Source organism: Macaca nemestrina, chromosome 14 (assembly GCF_043159975.1).
Source record: "Macaca nemestrina isolate mMacNem1 chromosome 14, mMacNem.hap1, whole genome shotgun sequence".
NCBI lineage: Eukaryota > Metazoa > Chordata > Mammalia > Primates > Cercopithecidae > Macaca > Macaca nemestrina.
Genome location: NC_092138.1, coordinates 7,020,274 through 7,046,717, shown reverse-complemented (window position 1 = coordinate 7,046,717; position 26,444 = coordinate 7,020,274). Strand labels below are relative to the sequence as shown.

At 39.3% G+C, this 26,444-nt stretch overlaps 1 protein-coding gene across 5 annotated transcripts in view; it reads right to left on the bottom strand.

Moving 5' to 3' along the window:
* LOC105498828 (AU RNA binding methylglutaconyl-CoA hydratase) overlaps positions 1-26,444 on the bottom strand; it is a 155,935-nt gene that overhangs the window by 114,506 nt on the left and 14,985 nt on the right. For 4 of the 5 annotated variants that reach the window (XM_011771177.2, XM_011771180.3, XM_011771179.2 and 1 more), the window contains one exon: positions 7-93. The exons of the other annotated variant lie outside the window; for it this stretch is intronic. In XM_011771177.2, coding sequence (XP_011769479.2) covers positions 7-93 — 87 coding nt within the window. The remainder of the gene's footprint in view (positions 1-6; positions 94-26,444) is intronic. 5 annotated transcript variants of the gene reach the window in all.

Sequence of the window (26,444 nt, the reverse complement as noted above, 5' to 3'; positions counted from 1 at the left end):
GCTTACCAATATCATTAATCACTGCTCTTATTTTGGAGACAAAAGGACCAACTTCACTGGAACTCATTTTGGCTCTTTCCTTAAGGTCAGCACCTGCAAAGTATTTTATTTACAAATATAATCTAGTTGTAAACAAAATTTTAAGGCAAAGAATTGAAAATTTACTTAAGATTAATATACAACTTCAAGATCAGCCTAATTCATCTTTTAACAGAATGACATTACCTAAGTTCTCCTTCCCAATGACCATGTTCAGCAAGAATAAAGTATTTGTCTACTCATGTGCTTAAAGCATTGCTTCTCCAGCTTTCGGTCTCAGGCCCCTTCATACTCTTAAAGGAAGACACTATAGCTGGCATCTACTGATCTATAGTTATACTATTAGAAATCAAAACTAAGAAATTGTTTAAATGTTTATTCATTTAAAAATACAAATGAACTCATTAACGTTAACATAAAGAACAACAAATTGGTGACACCATCTTGCTTCTTTGCAAGGTCCTGTCAGTTTATCCACCACTGCTTTTGCAGTGTATTAGCACAAATGCCAACCCTGTAAAAAGGGCAGATTACACTTTGGTCAGTCCCTCTAACTTCGTGGATGCCTGCCTTGGGGACAGTCAACCACATGGAAGAAGCATAGATTTAAAGTATGAACAAACTGACAATTTCATAATTATGACTTTAGCACAGAATCATAACTTTGGAACAGAGAAAAATAAACACATGGAATTCTTAAGGGATAATTAACTCTGAGAACAAAGAAGATCTTTAGAAAAATTAACAATCTGAGAAAAGATGGGTCCCCAATTAAACAAACAGACAAACAACAAAGTAAAATTACAGCATAGAAGGCATACACTCAGCTATTTGCCCCTATTAGTCTATTATAAATCAATCATGATGATACATAATACCTTAAGTAAGGGATAGGGTAGGGGCATTCTGATCTCACACACTTCCAGGGGGAGGGAGAACCTCAGCTGACAAAGCACATAGCCTCACATCCATCAGATCTTAGATATGTACACCCTAGAAAATCTCTCACACACCCAAGAAAACACGTACAATAACATTCAAGGAAGCATACAAAGCCTAGCAAAAAAATGGATATAACCTAAATATCCATCCATAGGAGAATAAAACAAGGACATAATTATAATGTTACTTGTACAGCATGAACATGAAAGAATTAGAGTAAATACAGATAAATCTAATGAATAATACTATTGAAAAAGTATAATTACAGAAAGATACACAGGATAATAAACACAAATTTTAAAAATAATAATGCTATTCAGGGATATAAAACACACAGATGATAAATTCAATTGGTGGTTATGGGGGCTGGGGTGTGATTGGCAATGGGTACACAAAGGACTTCAATTTTATTTGTAATATTGTATTGCTTAGGTTGGGTCGTGGGGGCTAAATATGAGTCTAAATGTTTTGGGATGCCTGATACATGTCTTCATCATTAATTTTTCCCTGAAGAATTAATATGTCACAAAGAAAAATGTTGGCACCACCAAAAACAAATAAATGATGTAACTCGATGCCAAACTCTTCTTTGAGGCCCAGTATTTCTCAGTTCCATTACTTTGTAAATTTAAATATTTTACATTTATAACCACTCATCTCAAGTGGGCCATTCTGATGCCCAGCAATTCTACTCTATTTCCTGAGTTCATCCACTCTCCTACTCACATATAGACCATGTCACAACTTCCCTCTCCACCAATCTTAAAACCTCCTATCAATCCTACCAAAAGCCAGAAAAGAAATTCTACCAGTACTTGACACCAAAGCTATCTACCCAGGACTTGAACCTATATATTCCACCCTGCCTCCTGTTACTATGAATGAACTAACTCATTGAGAGTGACAGGAGACAGACAAATTCCCTGGCAGACAGGGATGCGTCCCCAGTGAGACCCAACCTTCAAGCCAATGACAGTTTAAAAATCGAGCTGCTGGTTCCAAACAGAGAGAAAACTTTGTCTACAAACAGAGAGAAAACTTCTATCCCCGTATTACCATCACTCTCTTGATTGGTTCCTTCTGGATGATGCCTTTTAACCAATCAAACAGTGCTTTTTCCAAGCCCACCCAGGGATGAATCAGCACACACGCACCCATTCTAACCCATAAAAACCCCAGACCCAGCCTCACAGGTGGCTACCCACTTTGGGTCCCCTCTCACAGCTGAGAGCTTTCCTTATGTCACTCAATAAAATTCTTCTCTGCCTTACTCACTCTCTGGTGTCCATGCACCTCATTCCTCTTGGTCGCAGGACAAGGACCTGGAACTCGCTGAGCTGCAGGCAGCAGGAATGAAAGGGTTGTGATACCCCTGGCCGGCTCGCCAAGCTGCGGGCAATGGGGATAAAAGAGCTGTAACACGCTCCCTCTAGCCAAGCTATGAGAGTGAAGAGCTGCAACATTTCTGGGGGCCCAGACCTCAGGACTCCCCGAGCAAGAATTGTAACACCCCTTGGGGCTCCATGAATGCTGGTATCTCTGAGTTTTTGGGTGACACCACATTCCCCTTGTCTAGACACCGGTGCCTGACACGGAAACCATTTGTGGCATGCCCAGTCCAGCCTCAAGCTGAGCGTGGAGCTGCAGCAGGCATAGGATTCAAGTGGGTGCGAGCCAAGCACAACCTGCCAGGCCAAGTGGGTGGAGTAAGCCCAGGGGCCTGAGTGAGGCCCGGACAGAGGTGGCAGGGGCAGCAAAGATTTCTGGCTAGCAAAGTGGCATCTAAGGAATCCTGTAACATCATGAGGGAGGCCAATCCATCCCCTTGTGCACTGGATTCAACCCCTTCTAATCTCCTTGGGGACATCACTCACTCCAGCACTTAAGCTCTCTCCTTGGCTGGCGTCAATACTGCCCCTCCTTAGAGGTTCATTCCCATTAGCACACAGCAATGCTGTAATACTGACATCTTAAAAAAAAAAAACTCACACAGACTTCCACTGTTAGCTATGATGGAAGAGGTTATCATCAGACCAATTCTTCCATGAAACACTGGAGAAAGTATGTAAGACAGCTGCTTCAGCAACTAATGCAGCCAGGATGTAAGAGGCTGAAAAGCCAGAGGAGGGAAACTATGGTAAGCCTCTGCTTTCCCCCCAAAACATACACTGAGTTATAAACTGGTGGGGGAAAGAGAGTATAAAAGCCATAGCACGAAGTAGCAGCTCAAAATCTCGGTAATCTCCTGGAACTGGGGAGACAAACACCGGCAGTGGAGACTACTGGCTCAGCCAGAACTTTGAAGCCAAGATCTTGGAGAAAAAGGAACTACAAACAAGAGAGCCCACTAAAGGGACTCACCAAATTAATGAAATAATGGTGAAAATCAGATACATTTTCATTAGTTGCAGAAAAAGTATTTGATAAAATTCAATACTCATTCCTTAACATCTTCACTGAGGAACATGTTAATAGAGTTCAGCAACTTTAAGTATAGAATTCAACAATTTTTACTACATTTACAAAGTTCTACAACCATCACCTCAATCCGATTTTAGAACACTTCCATATCACAAAAAGATCTTTCATGCCCATATGCAGTCACTTCTGTTCCCACCCCAGCACCATGTAACCACTCATCTATGTTCCCAAGAATTGGCCTTTTCTGGACATTTCCTATAAATAAATTGATACAATATGTGGTCTTTTTTGTCTGTTTTCTTTCATATAGCATGCTTTTCAGGTTCATGCATGTTATAAGCATGAAGTCTTCCACTATATGAACATATAAACATTTTGCTTATCCCTTCATCAGATGACAGATATTCGTATCATTCCCACTTTTTGGCTACTATGACTAATGCTGATATGGACATTCACTTACAAGTTTCTGTGTGGACAAATGTTTTCATTTGTCTTGGATAAACACAAAGAAGTAGAATTACTAGGTCATACTGTAAACTTTTGTTTAACTTGGAGAAAAGAAAAAAAAAAAACAACCCTGCCAAGCTGTTTGCCTAGGTTGGCTGCACCATTTCACATTCCTATCAGCAAAGTTTGAGGGTCTCTGTTTTCCTAGTCACCAACAATTGTCTGTCTTTTTTATTATACCTACAGTGAGTGTGAAGTGGTATCTATAAGGATTTTAATTTGCATTTCCCTAATGACTAATGAGGTTAAACACTTTTCATGTGCTTACTGGCCACTCAAACAGCTGCTGTAGTGAAATGTCCATTCAAATCTTGTTCATTTTTTTAAAACCAGGTAATTTGTTTTCTGCTTATTGAATTCTAAGTTATATCTTAGATACAAGCCCTTTCTAAAATATATGATTTACAAATGTTTTCTTCATTTTTGTGGCTTGCCTTTTACTTTCTTGATTTTTGAAGCACAAATTTTGATTAAAATTAATCAAAATTACAAATTTTTTCTTTTATCATTTGTGCTTTTCTTGTAATATCTAAAAATCAACACTCATTCCTGATTAAAATTATCTTAGCAAACTAGGAAGAAAAGGGGATCTTTATAATAAAAAGTAACTGTAAAGTATCTATAGCTAACATAATCTGTAATAGTCAATTACTAAAAGCTTCCTCCCAGGGACCAAGAAAGAGACAAGGGTATTCCCCAACACTGTAATAGATGTCCTAGTGAGTGTGATAAGACCAACTTAAAACTTACAAGCATTGAAAGGTATAATAATAAAACTGTCATTATTAGCAGATGACTTAAATGCATATGAAGAATAGCCTGAAGAATTTTCAAACCATGAAAACAAGTAAATTTAGTAAGGTTGCTGGATATAAGCTCAATATACAAAAATCAACTGTATTTCTATATACTAGCAAAATAAATTTGAATGTGAAATTTCAAAAAGACACCACTTACAAAACATCCAAAAATCAAGGAGTGAAAGAATAAATCCAACAAGAGGCATAGAAGACCCTGACACAAAAACTGAAAAATCTTATTGAAATAAAGAAGCCCCAAATAAAAGAACATACTATGTTCATGTGTTATAATAGTCCATACTAAAAGACGTAAATTCTCTCCAAATTAACAGATTAAATGTTGTTCCAATAAAAGTCCCAGTTTTTCTGGAAATTAATAAGATGAAAACGCAAAGTGCCAACAACAGTCAAGATACTGTATAAAGTATTGGTGAAGGTATAAAGCAATGAGACCTCTGACTTAAGACTGCTGGGAGTAAAACCAGTACAATCATTTTGGAAAGCAATTCCACTCCAAATATACACACTCATCAAAAAAAAATGTATGATATGTATACTAAAAGACATGTACAAGCATAGTCAGGGGCAGCACTATTAGTAACAGCTAAAACCTAGGAACACCTCAAACAACAAGCAAACAGTAGAACAGACAAATTATGAAATATTTCTACAAGGAACAGGACTGTACTACTCCTAGATGAATGGTACAGGCTGAATCCTGCAAATACATTCAGTGGAAGAGATCAGCCTGCATAATTCCAATCACATAAAGTTTGAAAATAGGCAATATTAGTATTTGGTGATAAAAGTCATAGTAATTGCCAATGTCTTTTGGGTGGGAGACGGGTAATGATAAGGAAGGGACATATGGGATGACTGTGGTGTGCTGGGATTTCATTTTGTAGACATTTACAGAATTATATGCTTTTAATTTGTGCAATTTTCTGTATGTTCACATTATACTTCAGTTAAATTTTTTTTAAGTTTCCTGATTCCATGCACCCTAGCCCCTCCAGCTAACACTTTTTTCCTTTTTATGCCAAACTCTTCAGAAGACCTGTCCTCCCATGCTCTCCTCCTACACTGTCTCCAAGCAAGGGAGGCAAAAAGAGTAAAAAATAAACATAACAAATAAGTAAATCTACACGGAAGGGGATAAATGTTTTGGAGAAAAAGGTGAAAATAGTACAGAGGGGTATTAAAGGCGGTGACCATGTCACAATATTCAATAATGTCATAAATACCATTTTATTTGAGAATGTATAATAAGCTTTATGAGTGGCAGTATCATAGCCAATGAGGTTTATCTGAGAGATTATTCTAAGAGAAAGTGTAAGATTCAATAAGATTTCATATGTTCCTTGTATTTCAAGTGTTCCTAATAATTTAGTATCTGGTTCTCACACATTTCAAATGAACTTTGTATCTCCTGTAACATATCTGTAAAAACTTGTACTGCTTTTGCATTATCTATTGTGAACTCTTTTCATCTAAATATATAGTTGGAAATGTATAGTACACTGAGTAGACAATGCAGGGAATTGATACATTATTTAACAATTTTGAGAAAACATATATTTTAAACACCACCTACTATAATGGCCCTCTCCTAAAATTTCAGTTTAATAAATTCCTTCTTTTAAATATTCTTTACAATTAGTATATATTAAATTTCTATACTTATATTTGCAGTAGACTACTCCAATGAACTTTAGAGAAGTTATGGGAAAACACACTATTCTTTGTTATGCACTGCATGATGTCTAGTATCCTTGGCCCCCACTAACCATGTCAATAAAGCTCCTCAACAGCCAAAAATGTCCTGAAATTCCAAAAGGCTCCACTGTGAGTGTTAATGTCCCCCTTGAGATCTAATGCTTTAAGCAAGTGATGTTCAACCTTTTTGTTCCTATTATTGCTAAAACAATTTTGAAAGTATGTGCTCCTTTGAACATTTTTATGCTGACATTTAAAATTTTTCATCGTAAGTTTAAGTAGTTTCAAAGATTTCTGTGCACTATGAACACTGACATTTTTAAACAAAACTGATATGCCATCTTCAATGAATCCAGTGGAATCTACATTCTCAGTGAATTGGTTCTCAAAATCATCCACATTTAAAACATACAAACAGGCTGTGCATGGTGGCTCACGCCTGGAATCACAGCACTTTAGGAGGCTGAGGCAGGTGGATCACTTGAGGTCAGGAATTCAAGACCAGCCTGGCCAAAACGGCGAAACCCCAACTCTACTAAAAACACAACAATTAGCCAGGAGTGGTGGTGGGTGCCTGTAATCTCAGATACTTGGGAGGCTGAGGCAGGAAAATTGCTTGAATCCAGGAGGTGGAAGCTGAAGTGAGCCAAAATCATACCACTGCACTCCAGCCTGGGCAACATAGCAAGACTCTGTCTCAAAAAAATAAATAAAACATACAAACCCATCCTTAAAAACTGTAAACTGAAGAATGAGGAGGTTCATAAATTTGGAAAGTTTTATTTCTCATAAAGGGTTGCGGCTTGTGCCATACTGACAGGCCGGGAAGCACGGCCTCTGGCCAGAAGCCGGAAACAGACACTTCAAGGGAAAGGCAAAAGGAAGTGGAATTTATGCTGAACAACGTGGCTGAATGTACATATTTAATAAGCTCTAAGAGTCAGGAATATTATAAAAGGAGAAATGCATGTGCACAATTGAGCTTCATGTACTTTCCTGGGTCACTTACAAAAGACGGGGGCGTTCGCATGGCCCGAGGATAGAGTTTTCAGCCCTCTGATGTCAAAGGTGAAGCAGAGGACACAAGAACCCTCACTATGGCCGGGCGCGGTGGCTCACGCCTGTAATCCCAGCACTTTGGGAGGCCGAGGCGGGCGGATCACAAGGTCAGGAGATCGAGACCATGGTGAAACCCCGTCTCTACTAAAAATACAAAAAATTAGCCGGGCGCGGTTGTGGGCGCCTGTAGTCCCAGCTACTCGGGAGGCTGAGGCAGGAGAATGGCGTGAACCCGGGAGGCGGAGCTTGCAGTGAGCCGAGATCGCGCCACTGGACTCCAGCCTGGGCGACAGAGCGAGACTCCATCTCAAAAAAAAAAAAAAAAAAAAAAAAGAACACTCACTGTGAATCCTTCGTAAACTTCCCAGGCGTTCTTGCTCTCTTATCAGGAAAGAATGCTGGTGAGCAGTTAAAACTACAAAAGGCAGGGGCAGCACCAGGCAGTAGATTGATACCAGCAATGGAGCAAGTCTTTCCAAAGGGCTATTTGTTTAACCTTCAGGAAAGAAAGCCTAATCGCAGTTCTCCAGGGAGGCGGTATCACAAGAGATGTCCGACCTCCCATCCTGTCATGGCTGAGACCTCAGATTTTCCTCAGACCTCCAGATTTCCCCCTTTCCAAAAGGGGGTCACAGTTGTCCAAGTCAGTTGACTTAGCATTTCATTTTTTATTTCTCAATATAAAAAATGTTACATCATCTCCTTTCTTCATCAACTGGTATTTTTGCTCCACTTTCCTTCCATTTTTTTTTCCTGATATAACTGGTATTTGTACTTTAAAATATTGTATTGGTCATTCTGTCACATTTCTTTGCAACAAAATATGTATGCAAATTAAATTAATTTTTATTAAATTCCCTATAAAGTGCCAAGTTTAAAAGTTTTCATCTGAATTTTCATTACAAGTATTATTAGCACAGAACTGACAAAAGCAAAAATATATTTCATATTTGATAACTATTAAATACTAAATATAAACTTTTATTAGAAATGCATCACAATGAGATAGATGGGACTACCTCCCCTCCTCTCATTATTTCATCTATCTATGAATGAGTATTATTTACTGCTAGAGTGAGGCAGGATTTACCATCAATTTTACTCATGCTGAGAAAACCTTTTCACATAAACAAGGAAGACGTTTACTACAGCAATGTCATTCCTTTAGCACTCTGGTGAAAAATCACATCATAATCAAGAAACATCTAACAATTTCCCAACAACTCTAGTAAACCGTCTTCGAACTATGTTGAAAGCAAAGAACCAGAAACTGCCAGAGTAAGAATCCCAGCTGAAATTCCCAGTTGAAATTCTCAACGTTAATATTTTAAAGGCCTCTTTTTTGGCAATTAATAGGCTTTTTTCCCCTGCCTGGAGCAACAAAGCAAAGATCAGGAATGACTTTCCATTGTGGAAGAGGCAACTATGAAAGAGAAAGAGAACCGGAACCTCCAGTTCAGCCTGAAGAGTTTTATGACAGGGCACACGTTATGTATTAGACAGATCCTTTAAACCCATCTGTGCACCTCCTGAAGGCCTAGAAACATCCCAGCCCCAGCCAAGGGATCTCTGTTTTTAAGTCGCATCCATCAAAAATCAGTTGCCAGGTCATATGGAACGCCAAGTGGCTCCATATCCACACGCTGCCACCAGTACACGGCATTGTCATACTTGCTGTCATGACTCACTTTATGTGTCTACTTGTCTGGGCCACAGGGTGCCCCGATAAAATAGTTTCTTGGTGTGTGGGTAAAGGTCCTTCTGGATAACTAGCATTTGAATTCATGAACTGTGAAGCAGCAGCCCTCCCAAGGTGGGCAGCCATCATCCGATTCCCTGACGGCCTGAAAAGAACAAAAGGTGAAGGAGGAAGGAACTGGCCTCTATTTTCCACCCCACTGCTAGAGTTGGGACGTCTCATCTCATCTTCTGCCCTTGGACTAGATTGACATTGGCTCCCATGAATCTCAGGCCTTTGGATGCAGACTGAATTACACCACCAGCTTTCATGGGTCTCCAGCTTGCAGATGTAGACTGTGGGACATCTCAGTTCCATAATCCTGTGAGCCAATTCCTCACAATAAATCTTTTATAGTCTATTGATACTATTTCTCTGGAGAACCCTAATATACTTATTAAATTGTGGCAATCTAGTAAATGAGAAATGGTAATTTTAAGTTGCATTTTTCTCAGAAGTAAAAGATGAAATGCTTCACAAAATTGTAGGGGGTTATTATGCAGTGTATTGTCATCATTTCAATCATTCTAATTTTTGTACATGTGCTGCCAATTCGAACACCCTGGTCTCTTGATCCCACTCCAAACAGGCTTCTATTCTCTGCAATAAAGTCAAATAATTAGGTCAAGATAAACAATGATTTCCATGTGGCTAAATCCACATCTTAACCCGCAAGCAACCCCGGATAAAGTGGGGATTCTCCTGAGTCCTGGAATATCTCCATCGAGGACCAGGAAACTAGTCTGTTTTCCTTTCCTGCTGCTCTTACGTGGTGGTTGTCAGGGGTACCCTAGCTTCGTAAAAAGAGCTGGAAAAGACTCTCTTTTTCTATTTTCTCAGAGTATGTAAAGATTGGAATTATCTGCTGCATGAATGCTTAGGTGTAACATTCTTCTGAAGTCATTGTGGCCAGGTGCTTTCTGTGTGGAAAGATCTGTAACTGCTGCTTCAATCTCCATATTGCTCTGGTATTACTAAAGTTTTCTATTTCTTAAGTCAGTTTTGGTTAATTTTTATTTTCTAGTAATTTATCTATTCCACCTAAGATCTTGACTTTATTGGCACAAAGTCATTCTTAACATTATATTACCAGTTTAATCTCTGTGGAATGTATATCTATGGCTCCTTTTCCAATCTGAATATTGTGTATTTGTTCCCTCACTCTTGATTAATCTTGCCAAAAGTTTGACTATTTGACTTTTCAAAGAAACAGCTCTGGGCTTTATTATCCTTACTACTTCATGTGTTTTCCATGTCGTTAGTTTACGCTCACTTCATTTCCTTTCTTCTACCCTATTTGGGTTATTCTGTAGTTATTTTTGTCACTTAAGGTACACGCTTAGTTTATTCATTTTCAGCCTTTTTTCTTTCCTGAAGTCCAACCTTAGCTATATTATACGATTTTTAAAGTATTTTTTGTTAGCATTTAGTTCTGAATGCTTTCTAATTTCCATTAAGATTCATTTGTTGAGCTGTAAGTTATTTAGAAGTTATCTTAAATTTCCCAATGTAGGGGACTTTTTCTAATCACGTTTTTTGTTAATGACTTCTAACTTCACTGCCTGTGGTGACAGAATGTGGTCTGATGATAGCTGTCCTCTGAAATCTGTGGAGGTTTTATGGCATAGCAGATGGCTAATTTTCATAAATAGTCCATGTGTGCTTCAAACGAATGCCTAGTCATCAACCACTGTGGATGATGATCCACACAGGTATATTACATTAACCCTCAGTAGAACAGGAAAAGTAACCAACATTCTATGGGCTGGGGCCAATGGACTCCTTAGATCTTTATTTAATATTTAGGTCAATTTACAAACAATTTAAAGAAAAATAAAGAATAGTGAAAACACAACTTTATTAGAAATTTTAATAAAAATTTAAACATAACAAACCCATATTGCTATTTTATATTTTCCTGGTATATGCAGTACAAGTATACACACACACACACACACACACACACACACACACACCCCTACAAACACATACGTATTATAAATATACAAATATATACTCACATACATACACAAACACACCTAAAAAGGCTACATCATTTGAACGAAACTGTTAACAGACAGAAATAAACCTGGATTGGCCAGGCACGGCGGCTTACGCCTGTAATCCCAACACTTTGGGAGGCTAAAGTGGGTGGATCACTTGAGGCCACGAGTTTGAAACCAGTGTGGCTAACATGGCAAAACCCTGTCTCTACTAAAAATACAAAAATAAGCTGGGTATGGTGGTGCACGCCTGTAATCCTAGCTACTCAGGAGGTTCAGACACGAGAATCACTTGAACCTGGGATGCAGAGGTTGCAGGGAGCCGTGACTGCACCACTGCACTGCACTCCAGCCTGGGTGACAGAGCAAGACTCGGTCTCCAAAAAAAAACAAAAAAAGAAATGAATCTCAATTGCACAGACTCAGTCTCCCAAAAAAAAAAAAAAAAAAAAAAACAAAAAGAAATGAACCTGGATTGCACAGGTTTATAAAACTGAATCTAAGTTTCAAATATATCTCTAGCAGATCATCATTACCATCACTATTTCTGGTTCTTCTTGCACTTGCATTGTAGAAATGCAATGTTTTTGAAAACACTGATGGCTCTTAATTTTGTTGAAAAGAGGACAGCCATATTCTTTGCTCCCTAATTGCAATATACTTTCAGTTTTAGATTTATAAACATCAGTCAGAATGATCAAGTCAATGACTTGTTTTCATTTCTATGCCATCTATTTCCTTCTTATCACCTTTGTATACACAAGGGCCTTCAACATATCATTTACAAGCTATATCAAGTAAATGTTCACACATAAACATCATATGAGATTCAATAACACTATCGCACATCCTCTTAGCAAAATGGGATGGTCCCTCCCCACTGCCTATGGAGGCTCCACAGAGCGAAGATTATTTCTGTTATTTACTGCTATGTCCTCAGATCCTAGACACATGGCAGTACCTGACACACGGCAGGCTCCCTCTAAGAAATATTAAATACATGAATTAATTAATGAAATTCATGTATTTTCTTTGTAGTTGAGCCCTGATGAAGAGAGTTTACAGTAGAAATGCTTAACAGGTATGAATACTAACTACCTACCTTAACATCCTCTCCAACTTCCCTCCTCCCGTTTTCTGATGGCAGCCTTATTTTTGTTCTGGTGTCTGCCCTCCTAGCTCCCCACAATCCATATACTTTGGAAGAAGATGTATCTACCCCCACATCCAGGAGTGGACCATGATTAGCCTGAGCTAACCAGCACGGTACATTCCTCTAAGAAATCAAATCAAGGTCAACTGAAGGGCTCCAGCTCGGATTGCAGAAGAGTCTTCTCTTTCTTTCAACAGAGTCGTGCATGGATATGGGGATGAGAACTGAAGTTTTAGGCTATCAACCCATACATAAAGCTGGCAAACAGAGTAAACTATGGGAATTTCAGAAAAATTCAAAATCACTGGATTCAGGCAATCCTAACAGGCTTATAGTTTAAGTTAATTTGTGAAAATGTTTTGTTAGATGGAGCTGAGAGCTCATTATCTAACTGGATGATCTATTAGAAATGATTACAAATTGGTTCTGCTTCAGTCCACATCTGTTCTCAAGGGAAGAAATTGATCGGTGGAGATAAAGAGTTAGCTCTAATTATTACAGAAAGTTTCTAGGTAAGGTTTGGAGAGGATCAAGTGAAATTAAGGAGCATGACCTTCTTGGTATAACATGACTACTATCACAGCTTCTAGAGCACTAGATCCTCAAGAAGAATACCAACTTGTAATTGCTTTCATTGATCTCCTCTTCCAGAACCTACATCCGCCTTTTACTCCAATTAAATAAAAAATTTCTATCTTGGAAACTCACCCAGTAAAATTTTACCTGCCCATTTGATGAAAGGGACTATTCTGCCACAGAATTTCTATCAGAATTCAAGGCTCTAATAAATCAGATGTCACTTTTCCTCAAAGTGAAATATCCTTTCACTAACCAAAACCAAAACCCTCCATTTCTGTCCAGCATCTCAGTCCCACTTGAAGGCCTACTTCAAGGCTTCTTTCTGAAACGTTATGACACCTCTCCCTCTTCAACAGAATCAGATTAGTTTCATCAGCATGAAAACTATAGTAACACCTCCATCTTGAAAAAGTCTCACAGAACCCTCATACACTTCCAGCCATCACTACATTTCAATGAACTAACAGAGACTGATTTCTAGAAGGTACTTTTTTGCTTTGTTTTGTTTTTTTGGGACTGAGTCTTGCTGTTGTTGGCCTAGGCTGGAGTGCAATGGCGTGATCTCGGCTCACTGCAACCTCCGCCTCCCAGGTTCCAGCAGTTCTCCTGCCTCAGCCTCCCGAGTAGCTGAGATTACAGGGGCCTGCCACCACACCTGGCTAATTTTTGTATTTTTAGTAGAGATGGGGTTTCACCATGTTGGCCAGGCTGGTCTCGAACTCCTGACCTCAGGTGATCCACCCACCTCGGCTTCCCAAAGTGCTGGCAGGAGGTATTGTTAACTGCAAAAAATAAAAGGCAAGAATAGATACAGAATGCTACTAGCATAAGAAAGAATGGAAATAGGTGAACAAATAGTTATAACCTTAATTGTGCAGAAAGAAACATGAAGGATAATCTAGAAACTAATGAGACTCACTAACACCCTCAAGGGTAGGAACTGGAGGGAAGAGATTGGAGGGAGGAAGTGGGTCCTGACACTTCTATGATTATACCTCTTTGTAGAGTTTAGACTTCTGAAACCATATTAATATTTTATATATCCAAAATAAAATAAATAGGAGGGAGGAAACCTAACTTTACCTCTAATGAATAAAACAGAACCACAATAAAGAAGAAATAACCTAAGTAACTCTTCACACAGTATTTTTAGTATTGTATATTACAGTATGACACACCTCAGTCCAAAGATATAAAGTACAGATACTCCTTGACTTGCAATGGGATTACATCCCAATAAATTCATGAGATGTTGAAAATCTCACAACTGGAAAATGCGTTTTACAGATGCTCCTCCACTTAAAACGGGGTTACAATTTCTACTGAATGTGTATCACTTTTGCACCATCGTAAACTGAAAAATCACTAAGTCAAACCATTTTAAGTCAGGGACTGTAGTGTCAATAGGTAATAAGCTCTGGATAAAAGGGATGTTTACCACAGTGGTATGGATCAGCAACTCTGAAACTACTTTCAGTATATTATGGGATTGAGCAAATGAGTCAATATATTGAAGGTACGACAAATATGGAAAGGGAGAAGGTAGGAATGAATCCTGTGGTGATAAACTGGAAATGGAGGTAACAATATAAACTCATGGTTTTCAACATGTAAGTACAGAAATAGTTGTACAAATGTGTGTGTGAATATGTAATGTAATTTATCTACTTATTTCTTAGGTCTGTCTTGAGAAGCAAAGACACCCATAAAACAGTGAGCACATGTTGTACCCAGATCTTGGTTCTTCAATACCGTTCCCCACTAATGGGAACTACGAACCTGCACCTGTGGCTGCAATGGAGTAACTGGTACTAGACCCCCTCCCTCAAAATATATGAAATGGCTCTTTCAGATATTGATCAACAGGTAGTAAAAGACTACCATCTGGGATCCTGTGACTATCCTTGTTTTCTTCCTGAAGACACTTGACAGACTGGTGCAAGGCAGGGGTACCCCAACGATGCACCGTAGTCTTGCTGATCTGAGATCAGAGTGCAGGGAGGCTGAGGAGGCTGGAATTTGCAGGGCAGATAAATGGAAAGGGGGGGAACCTCTCAGAGAAAGAGCTCCAATAATCTGCACTAGGGTTCCCTAATGCTTAGACTGAAACAGTAAACTCCCGATTCACAGAAAATTACCAGAGAAAGAAAAACCAGGGAGCTATGAAATGAACAAATCCTGGAGATTACACTGAGCTTCAGCAGTGACAGGTATTTCACATAATTCAGCAGTGACAGGTATTTCACATAATTCAAGAGAAAAAAAAAATCACCAAATGTTTATAGTCACGAAAAGGTAACAAATATAATATCCATTAATATAAAATTTAATGAGTAAATAATACTGGTATTTATTAATCGTGTTGCCTTTTTCTTTAGAGAATGCAAACATACTGACTACCTCCATCTCTTTCAACCTTATTTTACCCCAAAAAGCAATACATTATTCAAATGAAACTTCAACTCAGGGAGTTTTCAAGAACCATAAACCTCAAGATCATCCTAATTGGTATTGGCCTTCGAATCTAGCATTCACCCAAATGACACTATCGCTGAACAAAATACTTCTATGAGTTGTACAACTATGAGTTGTACAACTGTTTCCAGATCACTCACCAAGCACACAAGAAAAAATGAGCATTTTTATGTCAAGAAAAACTGCTTCCATGGCCAGGCCTCTCCAGCTTCTTCCTGCAAAGCCCAGTGTAACTGACCCCAGCTCCTCCAGCTGGAACAAACAGAGAAAAATGGAGTCTGAACCAGAAGACAGCAAAAAAGAGCCTGCAGGCCAGTCTACACCCAGCTTTTATATCTTTTCTAAGGGTTGTAAAGATAAAACAAAGAATACATGACACAAATTGTTAAGAGGCACACAAAGCCTAAAATATCCGGTCTTTCATACACAAAATTTACTAACCTCAATCTAGACTAATGCCAGTTCCCAGAGAAAGCCCTGAGAAGGCAAACTACTACTAAGTATCAATTTCCAGAAGCAGACTGACAAAAATCTAATTTTTTCTAATTTTTTCAAGTCTCCCTTTTCTAGCTGTCGGAGCTCTACTCAAGCTGACCAAAGTTCTAGAGGTGAATTCCACTCCCGTGGCCTCCCGTAAGAGGGGAGACCCCTTCCAGCCTCCCACTGCTCACAATGCCCACCTCACCACATAACTGGGCAGCCTTGGAGAAAGGGGACTGAGAGAGAACAGCCAAGGCTCTCTGACCAGCTGCCCACTCACTAGTGGGGGGCCCATTCTCTGCTCACCCCAACAGAGGCAGCTCGGCTCCTCCAAGACATCCCCTGTGGTAGCAGGTGGGACAGAGAATTTGAAGTCCATTTGGGAACACATCAAAGCCATATCTTTGAAATAGGTTTAACGGTAAGTCATAAAGCTAACATTTGAATCTCCACTGGTTAAATTTACTGGTACCCTAGATACAACCTTCTATTTATAAGACTGACAATATCTCAAGAACAAATCACTCTTCTTAACCACACAAGCCACCTACACATGCTCTGTATCAAAGCTTGTTTTATTTAACCATAACATCTTGCCAATGTTACTTCCTCAACAACCAAAATGGTTCATAGTCATCCCATGAACTATTTGCTAAGCACCTTCTATGGGCCAGGTACTGTCCTGGCAAAAGGCCTCGGCCCTAATGCCATGGAAAGGAGTTCATCTGTGGGGGAGGCTGACTGATAATCAATAAGTAAAATATAAATTCAGGAACTGAAAAGTTCAGAGATGAAGCTAAAATAGAAAATGTGATGGGGGCTGGGGGAAGTAGGGAGACCTGCTTTAGTTTAAGTGATGAGGGAACAGCTATCTAAGATGACATTAGAGCAGAGGCCTTTCTGAACAAAAAGAGAACACTGAGTACAATGAGTTGGAGAGAAGAATGAGCTTTGTCAAGCAGAGAGAGTAAGAAAGGCAGTGGGAGATGGGTGAGAAAAGGCAATGTGGCCAGAGTAGGCGAGACCTGACACACTTGGTATCAGTTTCCTTGTGCTGCTGGACAAATAACTACAAGCTTAAAGGGATTACCTGACAATTCTAGGTCAGAAGTCTAAAATGGATTGGCAAGGCTGCGTTCCTTCTGGAGGTACTAGGAAAGATGAGCTCCCTTGCCTTTCCCAGCTTCTAGGGGCTGTCCATATTCCTTGGCTCATGGCCCCTTCCTTGCTTCTCTCCAACTTCTGCTTCCTGTTGTCATTTCTCCTTCTCAGAGTCCTCCTGCCTCCCTCTTGTATGAACCCTTGTCTTTACATTGGGCCCAGTGGATACATCAGGAAAATCTCCCCATCGTAAGATCTTCACCTTCCTCACATCTGCGAAGTTCCTGTTTCCGTGTGAGGTTCCAGCATTAGGACGTGGACAGCTTTGGGGGCCATTTCTGCCTCCCACACACTTTGTTTCTGAAGAGTGTCTGAAATAGCAGAGTGATGTGATCCATTACCTTTTTTAAGATCACTTGGGCTGCTGTGTGGGGAAAGGGCAAGAGTGGAAGCAGATTAGTCAGCAGGTTATTACTAGTACATATTTCCTATTCCTTAAAAAGAAAATATCTACAGATCCTAAAATATTATACAAGTAGGCTTTGTAAAAAATGGAATTAGAGGCAGAAATGAATTGGCAACAACCAATCAATCCTTACTTACAAAGAAAGGGCACGAGTACTCTGAGTCATTTTTAATGACATCTCTGACGTGCTCAAATGAAAACATTAAAATGTAAGTGCAGCTGACCTTTGAACAACATCAGGTCTACTTGCACACAGATTTCCTTCCACCCCTGCCACCCCTTTGAGACAGCAAGACAACCCCTCCTCTTTCTCCTTAGCCTACTCAACATGAAGATAAGGAGAACCTGTGTGATGACCTGCTTCCACTTCATAGTAAATATATTTTCTCTTCTTTATGATTTTCTTAGTAACATTTTCTTTTCTTTAGCTTACTTTACTGTAAGAATACAGCACATAATATATGTAACATATAAAATGTGTTATTCAACCCTTTATGTTATCAGCGAGGCCTCCAGTCAACAGTAGACTATTAGTAGTTCAGTTTTTGAGGAGTCAAATCATAGGAGGATTTTTAACTGTGAGGGGCGGGGGCAGGGGTGCGGGTAGGGGTGTCATCTATCCTAACCTCCCATGGTGCTCAAGGGTCAACTATAAGAAAAAAAAGGGCCGGCCGGGCGCGGTGGCTCACGCCTGTAATCCCAGCACTTTGGGAGGCCGAGGCGGGCGGATCACAAGGTCAGGAGATCGAGACCACGGTGAAACCCCGTCTCTACTAAAAATACAAAAAAATTAGCCGCGCGGTTGTGGGCGCCTGTAGTCCCAGCTACTCGGGAGGCTGAGGCAGGAGAATGGCGTGAACCCGGGAGGCGGAGCTTGCAGTGAGCCGAGATCGCGCCACTGCACTCCAGCCTGGGCGACAGAGCCAGACTCCGTCTCAAAAAAAAAAAAAAAAAGAAAAAAAAAAAAGAAAAAAAGGGCCTCAAATCAATTACCTAAACTTTCACCTTAGGAAGCTAGAAAAAACAGTAAATTAAACCTGAGGCAAACAGAGAAGAAAATAGTGAAGAAATCAATGAAATAGAAAGAAAAGCAAAATTAAAAAAAAAAAAAAAAGGGAACCAAAAGCCACTTCTTTGAAAAGATAAACAAGTCACTGTTTTGCTAGCGTTTAAGAAAAAAGACACGTATATCAATATCAAAAATAAATAATCAGACATCAGCCGGGCGCAATGGCTCACACCTATAATCCCAACACTTTGGGAGGCCTAGGCAGGCGGCCTTGAGGCCAGGAGTTCGAGACCAGCCTGGCCAACGTGGTGAAACCCCATCTCTACTAAAAATACAAAAATTAGCCAGGTGTAGTGGTGCATGCCTGTAATCCCAGCTACTAGGAAGGCTGAGGCAGAAGAATCACTTGAACCCAGGAGGCGGAGGTTGCAGTGAGCTGAGATTACGCCACTGTACTCCAGCCTGGGTGACAGAGCAAGATTCTGTCTCAAAATAAGTAAATAAAAAATAATCAGATATCATTATAGATTCAATGCAGTAAAAGGACAATAAGGAATAATATGAACAATTTTATGGCAATTAACTTGAAAACTTAGATAAAACACAAATTACCAAAACTCACTCAACCTAAAAGACACAAATTACCAAAACTCACTCGAAAAGAAATGTAAACCAAAAGTAAAATTCTAAGTTCCCTGACTGATGGACCCTCCCCTCCACCAAGGGCAATCCAAAGCTAACCTGAGAAACTAGTTCAGGACACGCTGGAAAGTGGGAGTGGGAGTAGGACATTCTTCATTATACTCTCTTCCCTTTGGAATTCAGGCACAGCTGACCAGCATTAACATCAACACAGGACCTGGAGACTGACAGAACAGGCCCTTTAAGTCTGACAAGAAACATTTACAATCTATTTTCTCTGAAGCTTGCCACCTGAAGGCTTCATCTGCATAGTAAGAACCTTGGTCTCCACAACGAAGACACTGACTTCTATTGATTCCAGGTCTTTAGATAAATTCTTTCAACCAATTGCCAATCAGAACATCACTGAATCTACCTATAACCTGGAAGGCCTTTCCCTCACTGCTTCCAGTTGTCCCACCTTTCCAGACTGAACCAACATACATCTTACATGTACTGATTGATGTCTTATGTCTCCCTAAAATGTATAAAACCAAGCTGTAGACTGAACACCTTGGGCACACATTCTCACGATCTCCTGGAGCTGGTCACTCATATTTGGCTCAGAATAAATCTCTCCAAATATGTTACAGAATTTGACTTTTCAAACAGAAGTAACTCAAGTAGCCCTGTATTTATTAAAGATTTCAAATTCGTAGTTAAAAATCTTTCCACAAAGAAACTTCCCGGACCAAATGACTTCGTTGGTGAATTTTACCAAACAATTAAGTAAAAACAATTACAAAAAATTAGCCAGGCATGGTGGCAGATGCCTGTAGTCCCAGCTACTCGGGAGGCTGAGGCAGGAGAATGGTGTGAACCCGGGAGGCAGAGCTTGCAGTGAACCGAGATTGTGCCACCGCACTTCAGCCTGGGCAACAGAGCAAGACTCTGTCTCAAAAAAAGAAAGAAAGAAATAATAACAACTATGCAAACTTCTTCAGGGAAACAGAAGGAAGGAACACTTCCCAATTCATTTTATGAGACCAGCACTATCCTGATACCAGAACTACAGACCTTACAAGAAAAGAAGGCAAACCAATGTCCCTTATGAACAGAGTTACAAAATCCTAAAAAGCTTCAGCAAATCCAATCTGGCAGTATATAAAAAGGATTAATGACTGTTTCACATGTCCCTGTGAAGAGATCACCAAACAGGCTTTGTGTGAGCAACATGGCTGTTTATTTCACCTGGGTGCAGGTGGGCTGAGTCCGAAAAGAGAGTCAGCAAAGGGTGGTGGGATTATCATTGGTTCTTACAGGTTTTGGGATAGGCAGTGAAGTTAAGAGCAATGTTTTGGGGGCAGGGGGTGGATCTCACAAAGAACATTCTCAAGGGTTGGGGGAATTATAAAGAACCTTCTTAAGGGTGGGGGAGATTACAAAGTACATCGATCAGTTAGGGTGGTTCAGAAACAAATCACAACGGTGGAATGTCATCAGTTAAGGCTATTTTCACTCCCATGGATCTTCAGTGGCTTCAGGCCATCTGGATGTATACGTGCAGGTCACTGGGGATATGATGGCTTAGCTTGGGCTCAGTGGCCTGACAATGACCAAGAGAGGTCTGTTCCAGGAATACACAATTGTTAATAACTGATAATCAATCATTCACCATATTGGCAGGCTGAAAAATGAGACTCTTAATAGACGCCAAAAAGAGATTTGACAAAATTCAATATGTGTTCATGAAAAAAAAAAAAACCTCAGCAAAATATAAATAGAGAGAAACTTTTCACCCTGATAAACCGCAGCTGTGAAAAAACTACAGCTAACATTATACTTAATGGTAAAAGACTGGATGCCCGCTCTGAAGACGGGGAAAAGGCAAAGATGAACACTTACACTGCTTTCAGTCCACCCCATAATGAAAATGGAATGGGGATAAGAAACAAAATAAAAGGTGAACAGACAGGAAAGGAAGAAGTAAAACTATCTTTATTCACAAACGACCTGACTACCTTTGTAGAAAACCCCAGAGTATCTACAAAAGAGTCCTAGAACTAAAAAGTGCATTTAACAAGGTCGCAGGATACAAATATATAAAAATCGATTGTATATACCATCAATATACTAGCAATAAAAAATTGGGAGTAAAATTAAGAAGAAATGCCACTTACAGTGACATCAAAAAAAATGAAAAACTTAGAAATAAATTTAACCAAACATGTATAAGACCTGAACATGGTAACTGAGACAGTGTGGTATTGGCATTAAAAATCCCAGAGAGCCCTGACATAACTCACACATATACTGTCAACTGGTATTTTAGACAGGTCCCAAAATAATTTAATAGGGGAAAAGTTGGTCTTTTTGACAAATGGTGCTGGGAGAATTGAAAACGCAACAAAACAAAGCCCCCCCCCCCCCAAAAAAAAAAAAAAACACCAGTGTATAATAAAAAATACTTGGTTGTCTTTATTCCAGGTTCCTGGCCCAAACCTCCTAAAACCCTCAGAATTTCCTGAGTGACACAGTGTCTTTTGTTATTCCTAACATGCCCTTCTCAATCAAAACTGAGTTTATGCTAATGAGGTGACTCTCAGAGAGCCCCTAGATAGCTCCAGGATAGGGGTTGGTCACCAGATGCATCAAGCCATGATCAGAGGGTTAGAACTTTCAGTGTCCCACCCACACCTTCGGGGAGTGAGAGGAGCTGTATATTGAGCTCAATTACCAATGGCTAACGATGTAATCAATCATTATGTAAAGAGGCCTCCATAAAAAATCCCTGAAACAGGGCTTAGGGAACTCCCAGGTTAGTGAACACATGTATGTGCTGGGTGAATGGCACACCTGGAGAGGGTATGGAAGCTCTGCAACCCTCCACCCTTAGCTTTGCCCTAAGTACCTCTTCCACTTGACTGTTCCTCAGTTTTAGCTTTTATAATAAACTGGTAATGGTAAATAAAGCACTTTCCTGAGTTCCATGAGATGCTCTAGCAAATCCCATTCCTGACACCAATTATGATGTCTTTTTTTCTAACACCACTTCTGACACCAAATGTATGAGGGTTTCCACCAATTCTTCAACACCAAGTGGCTATCCAACAATTCACTTAAACTGATACCACCCAAAATTAGTAGGATCCCAGAAGTTAAGAGGTCCTACAAGGCTGCCCTCACTTCAGATGCAACTCACAAGTCGCAGGGGCAACCCATATTTCTGAACCAACGAGCTACAGATTTGGGGGTTCCCCTAAACTCCTCAGATTACTTAATTCACTAGAATGACTCATAGAATTTAAAAAAAAAAAAAAAAAAACTTTACTATATGCAACTCAGGAACAGACTAATGGAACAGATGCATTGGACAAGATAAGGGGAGAGGGAGTACAGAGCTTCCATGCCCTCTCCAAGAAAATCAATGTGTTCACCAACCTAGAAGCTCCCTGAACCCCATTTTTTTTTGAGACAGGGTCTCACTTTGTCACCCACGCTGGAGTGCAGTGGCACAATCACAGCTCACTGCAGCCTCAAAATCCCAGGCTCAAGCAATCCTTGCACCTCAGCCCCCTCAAGTAGCTGGGATTACAGGAATGTACCACCACACCCAGTTAGAGTTCTTTTTGTTTTGTTTCATTTTTTTGTAGAGATGGGGTTTTGGCATGTTACCCAGGCTGGTCTAAAACTCAAGCCATCCACCTGCCTCAGCTTCCCAAAGTGGCAAATTATAGGCATGAGCCACAGTACCTGGCTCTGAACCCCGCTGTTTTAAAGGGTCTTTATGGAGGTTTCATTATCTCCATAGGGAGACGTGAATGACTAAATCACTGGCCACTGGTAACTGAGCTCAATCTCTGGCCCCTTTCCCCTCTGGGGGAAGAGGGTGCCAAAAGTTCTAATCCTCTAACCCATCGTTGCTTTTTCTGACAAGCTGTCCCCCATCCTGAAGCTATCTAGGGTCATCTCATTACCAACCAAAAACCACCTGTACCATTCAGGAAACTCCCCGGGTTTTAAGAGCTCTATACCAAGAACAAGGGCAAAGACCAAATATATTTTTAATTTTCTTTCACAACATATATAAAAATTAACTCCGAATACTTCAGAGTCCTAAATTTAAGATATAAAAACTATAAAAGTCCTAGAAAACAGGAGAAAATCTTTGTGACTGTGGGGTAAAACAAAATTTCTAAAATTCACAAAAAGGTACAAACCATAAAAGGAAAAAAAAATGATCAGTCTTCATATAAAAAACTTTTGTTCTTCAAAACAAATTACAATACAGAAAAAAGACAGGCCATTTAGTGGAAGAAAACTTACAAAATATAACAGATAAAAGTCTTGTATCAAGAATATTAAAAAAAAAACTCTAACTCAATGAGATGAGATTCTAAGAAAAATACTGGGAAAAAATTTGAACAAACAAGTCACCAAAAAAGATATACAGGTGACACATATGAAATGTAAACTAAAACCACAATGAAATATGACTTTGTATCCATTAGGATGCCTACAATTTTTAAACTTCATATTATGAAGTGTTGGTGAGGATGTGTAACGCCTGAAACTCTCATACATTGCTAGTGGGAATGCAAAATGATACAGAAAACAGTGGGCAGTTTCTTACAGAACTAAACACACAGGATAAAACCAGTAATTCCACTTCTGACTATTTACCTGAGAGAAATAAAATTATACATTGCCAAAAACGTGTGTGCGAATTGTCATAGAAGTGGTATGCATAAAAGCCAAACAATGGAAAAACCCAAATGACCATCACCTAATGAATAAACAAACTGTGAAATACAACAAATAGTATTCTTGGCAATAAAATAAAATACATGATAATAATGAAACTAGTGAAACACGAACATGGGTGAAGCTCAAACCATTATGTTAAATGAAAGAGGTCAGACACAAAAGACTACCCATAGTATGAGTCAATTTATTTTAAAAATTACAGAAGATGCTAAACTAGGAGTAGCAAGGAGATTAGTACTTTTCAGAGGTCAGGGCAAGGGAAAGGGCTTGACTGCAAATGGACACGGGAAAACTTTTTAAGTGACGAACATGTTCTGCATCATGATTCTGATCATGGTTTAAAAATTCATCAATTATACATTTTAAATTGGTAACCTGTATTCCAAGTAGCTCATATCTCAATAAAACATTTTTTATTCCAACAAACTATATATGACAACAACAAAAAAACAGAACCCTTTACAGCTGAACTAATACAAACTTGTTAAACTACTACAAATTTGTGGTATCTACCCCTTCATGTTAACTTATCAAACTCTCTGAAAGACTAATAGTTAAATACATAAATATGACAATCTAAGATTCTGAAACAACAATGGCCAGGTTACTTCACTGTCCAAGGTGCCCACACATCTATCCAGATCATGACATTTTTATCCATACTGACAATATACACAACATTCAATAATGCATGTTGACGATTTTAGTGACAAGTTAGTCTTTAGTCATAACATAATTTACTAGAATTCAAAAGCAGAAGCAAAACTACCTTTACTTTCTTATAAAACCCACACTTGTGTAATTCAGTGAAACAATTTAGGGTTCTACATATAGCAATCAATTACCAAGAATTGTTTATCATATATCTTAGGAATTTCAAAAGAAAAAATCCTCGGTCTCAGTAATTTCTCACAGAATTTCATTTCAAAAATGTTTTGGTAAAAACAATGCATGTGCACTTTATTACTTTGAATTAGAAAAGTACAAGAACAAAAATAAACAGATGACTGTGATCTCACATTTATATCCAACGCAGCAGCCCAATCAGACATTTTTAGAATTTTGTGATTGGCAAATATTAAAACGTTAACTACATAAACATTTTGAAATAGCGGAATTGTTTCGGCTTGTGTGTGTGTGTGTGTGTGTGAGGCAGACACACACACACACAAAGAGAGAGGGAGAGAGAGAGAAGGTAAACTAAAAGTGATTAAACAGTTTCTAGAATATGTAAGCTGGGGCAGCACACATTCAGGCCAATCTCATATAATCCATGTAGCCAATGCTTCATAAGAAGCTTTGACTAACAAAATTACATTTCTTAGTATTCTAAGAGAAGTACAGGCAAGCCATGAACCCACAAGTGGTGTTCTAATCTACAGGAAAGAATACACAACAGTGACTCCCAACCTGAAGGGTATGACTGTCATCACACATTTACAACCAACGCAGCCGGCCAACCAGACTTTTCCAGAATGTCACGATCGGCAATATATTAAAACTTTGGGGGCACAGCACACCATGTGAAAACACATTATGTACGGGAAACACTGTCTGTATCTGTGACAACTATGACATATTTTTAATCTGTATTTACATATTACTGTGGTTAACAGAAACATCCATTTTAATACATTACTGTAACAATGACATTTTGACATTACACACCTTCTCAATGTAGAGCCACTAAAATGTCTTAAGTGTATAAAATTTTAAGAACTTTAAAAGGAGACCTCATATTCCTTCTAGGTTCTAGATTAGAAACCACAGTCTAAGAGAAAACTCTCTCCTAATTGTTAAAAGAAGTAGTTTCAGCTAAGCTACCACCTTTAACCAGGTCTTTCACTTCACAGGTATTAAACGGTCTGAATTATTCTATAGCAACTATTTTAGTCTAAAATTTTTCTTCTCAAATGTTTTAACAGGCCGGGCACAGTGGCTCACGCCTGTAATCCCAGCACTTTGGGAGGCCGAGGCAGGCGGATCACTTTAGGTCAGGAGTTCAAGACCAGCCTGGCCAACATGGTGAAACCCTGTCTCTACTCAAAATACAAAAATTAGCTGGGCATGTGGCAGGAGCCTGTAATTCCAGCTACTCAGGAGGCTGAGGCAGGAGAATCACCTAAACCTGAAAGGCAAAGGTTGCAGTAAGCAGAGATCACACCACCGCACTCCAACCTGGGTGATAGAACATGACTCCATCTCAAAAAAAAAAAGTTGTAACAACAATTCAGGAACTCAGTTAATATCCCAATTTTAGTTTCCAAAAAAGAAAAATACACTAATATACTTTGTACTTTTTTCAAAAGTATTTACTTTGTATATATTTGCTTAATATAATTTGTTAATATAATGAAATTATTTCAGAAAGTTTGAAGACAGAAAAAAATCACCTTTAATCCATGATCTTTTTTTTTTTCTTATTTTTTCAAACACGGTCTAGCTCTGTCACCCAGGCTGAAATGCAGTGGCACAATCACGGCTCGCAGCCTTGATCTTCCAAGCTCAAGCAACTCTCCCACCTAAGCCTCCTGAGTAGCTAGGACTACAGGCACGCACCAACAT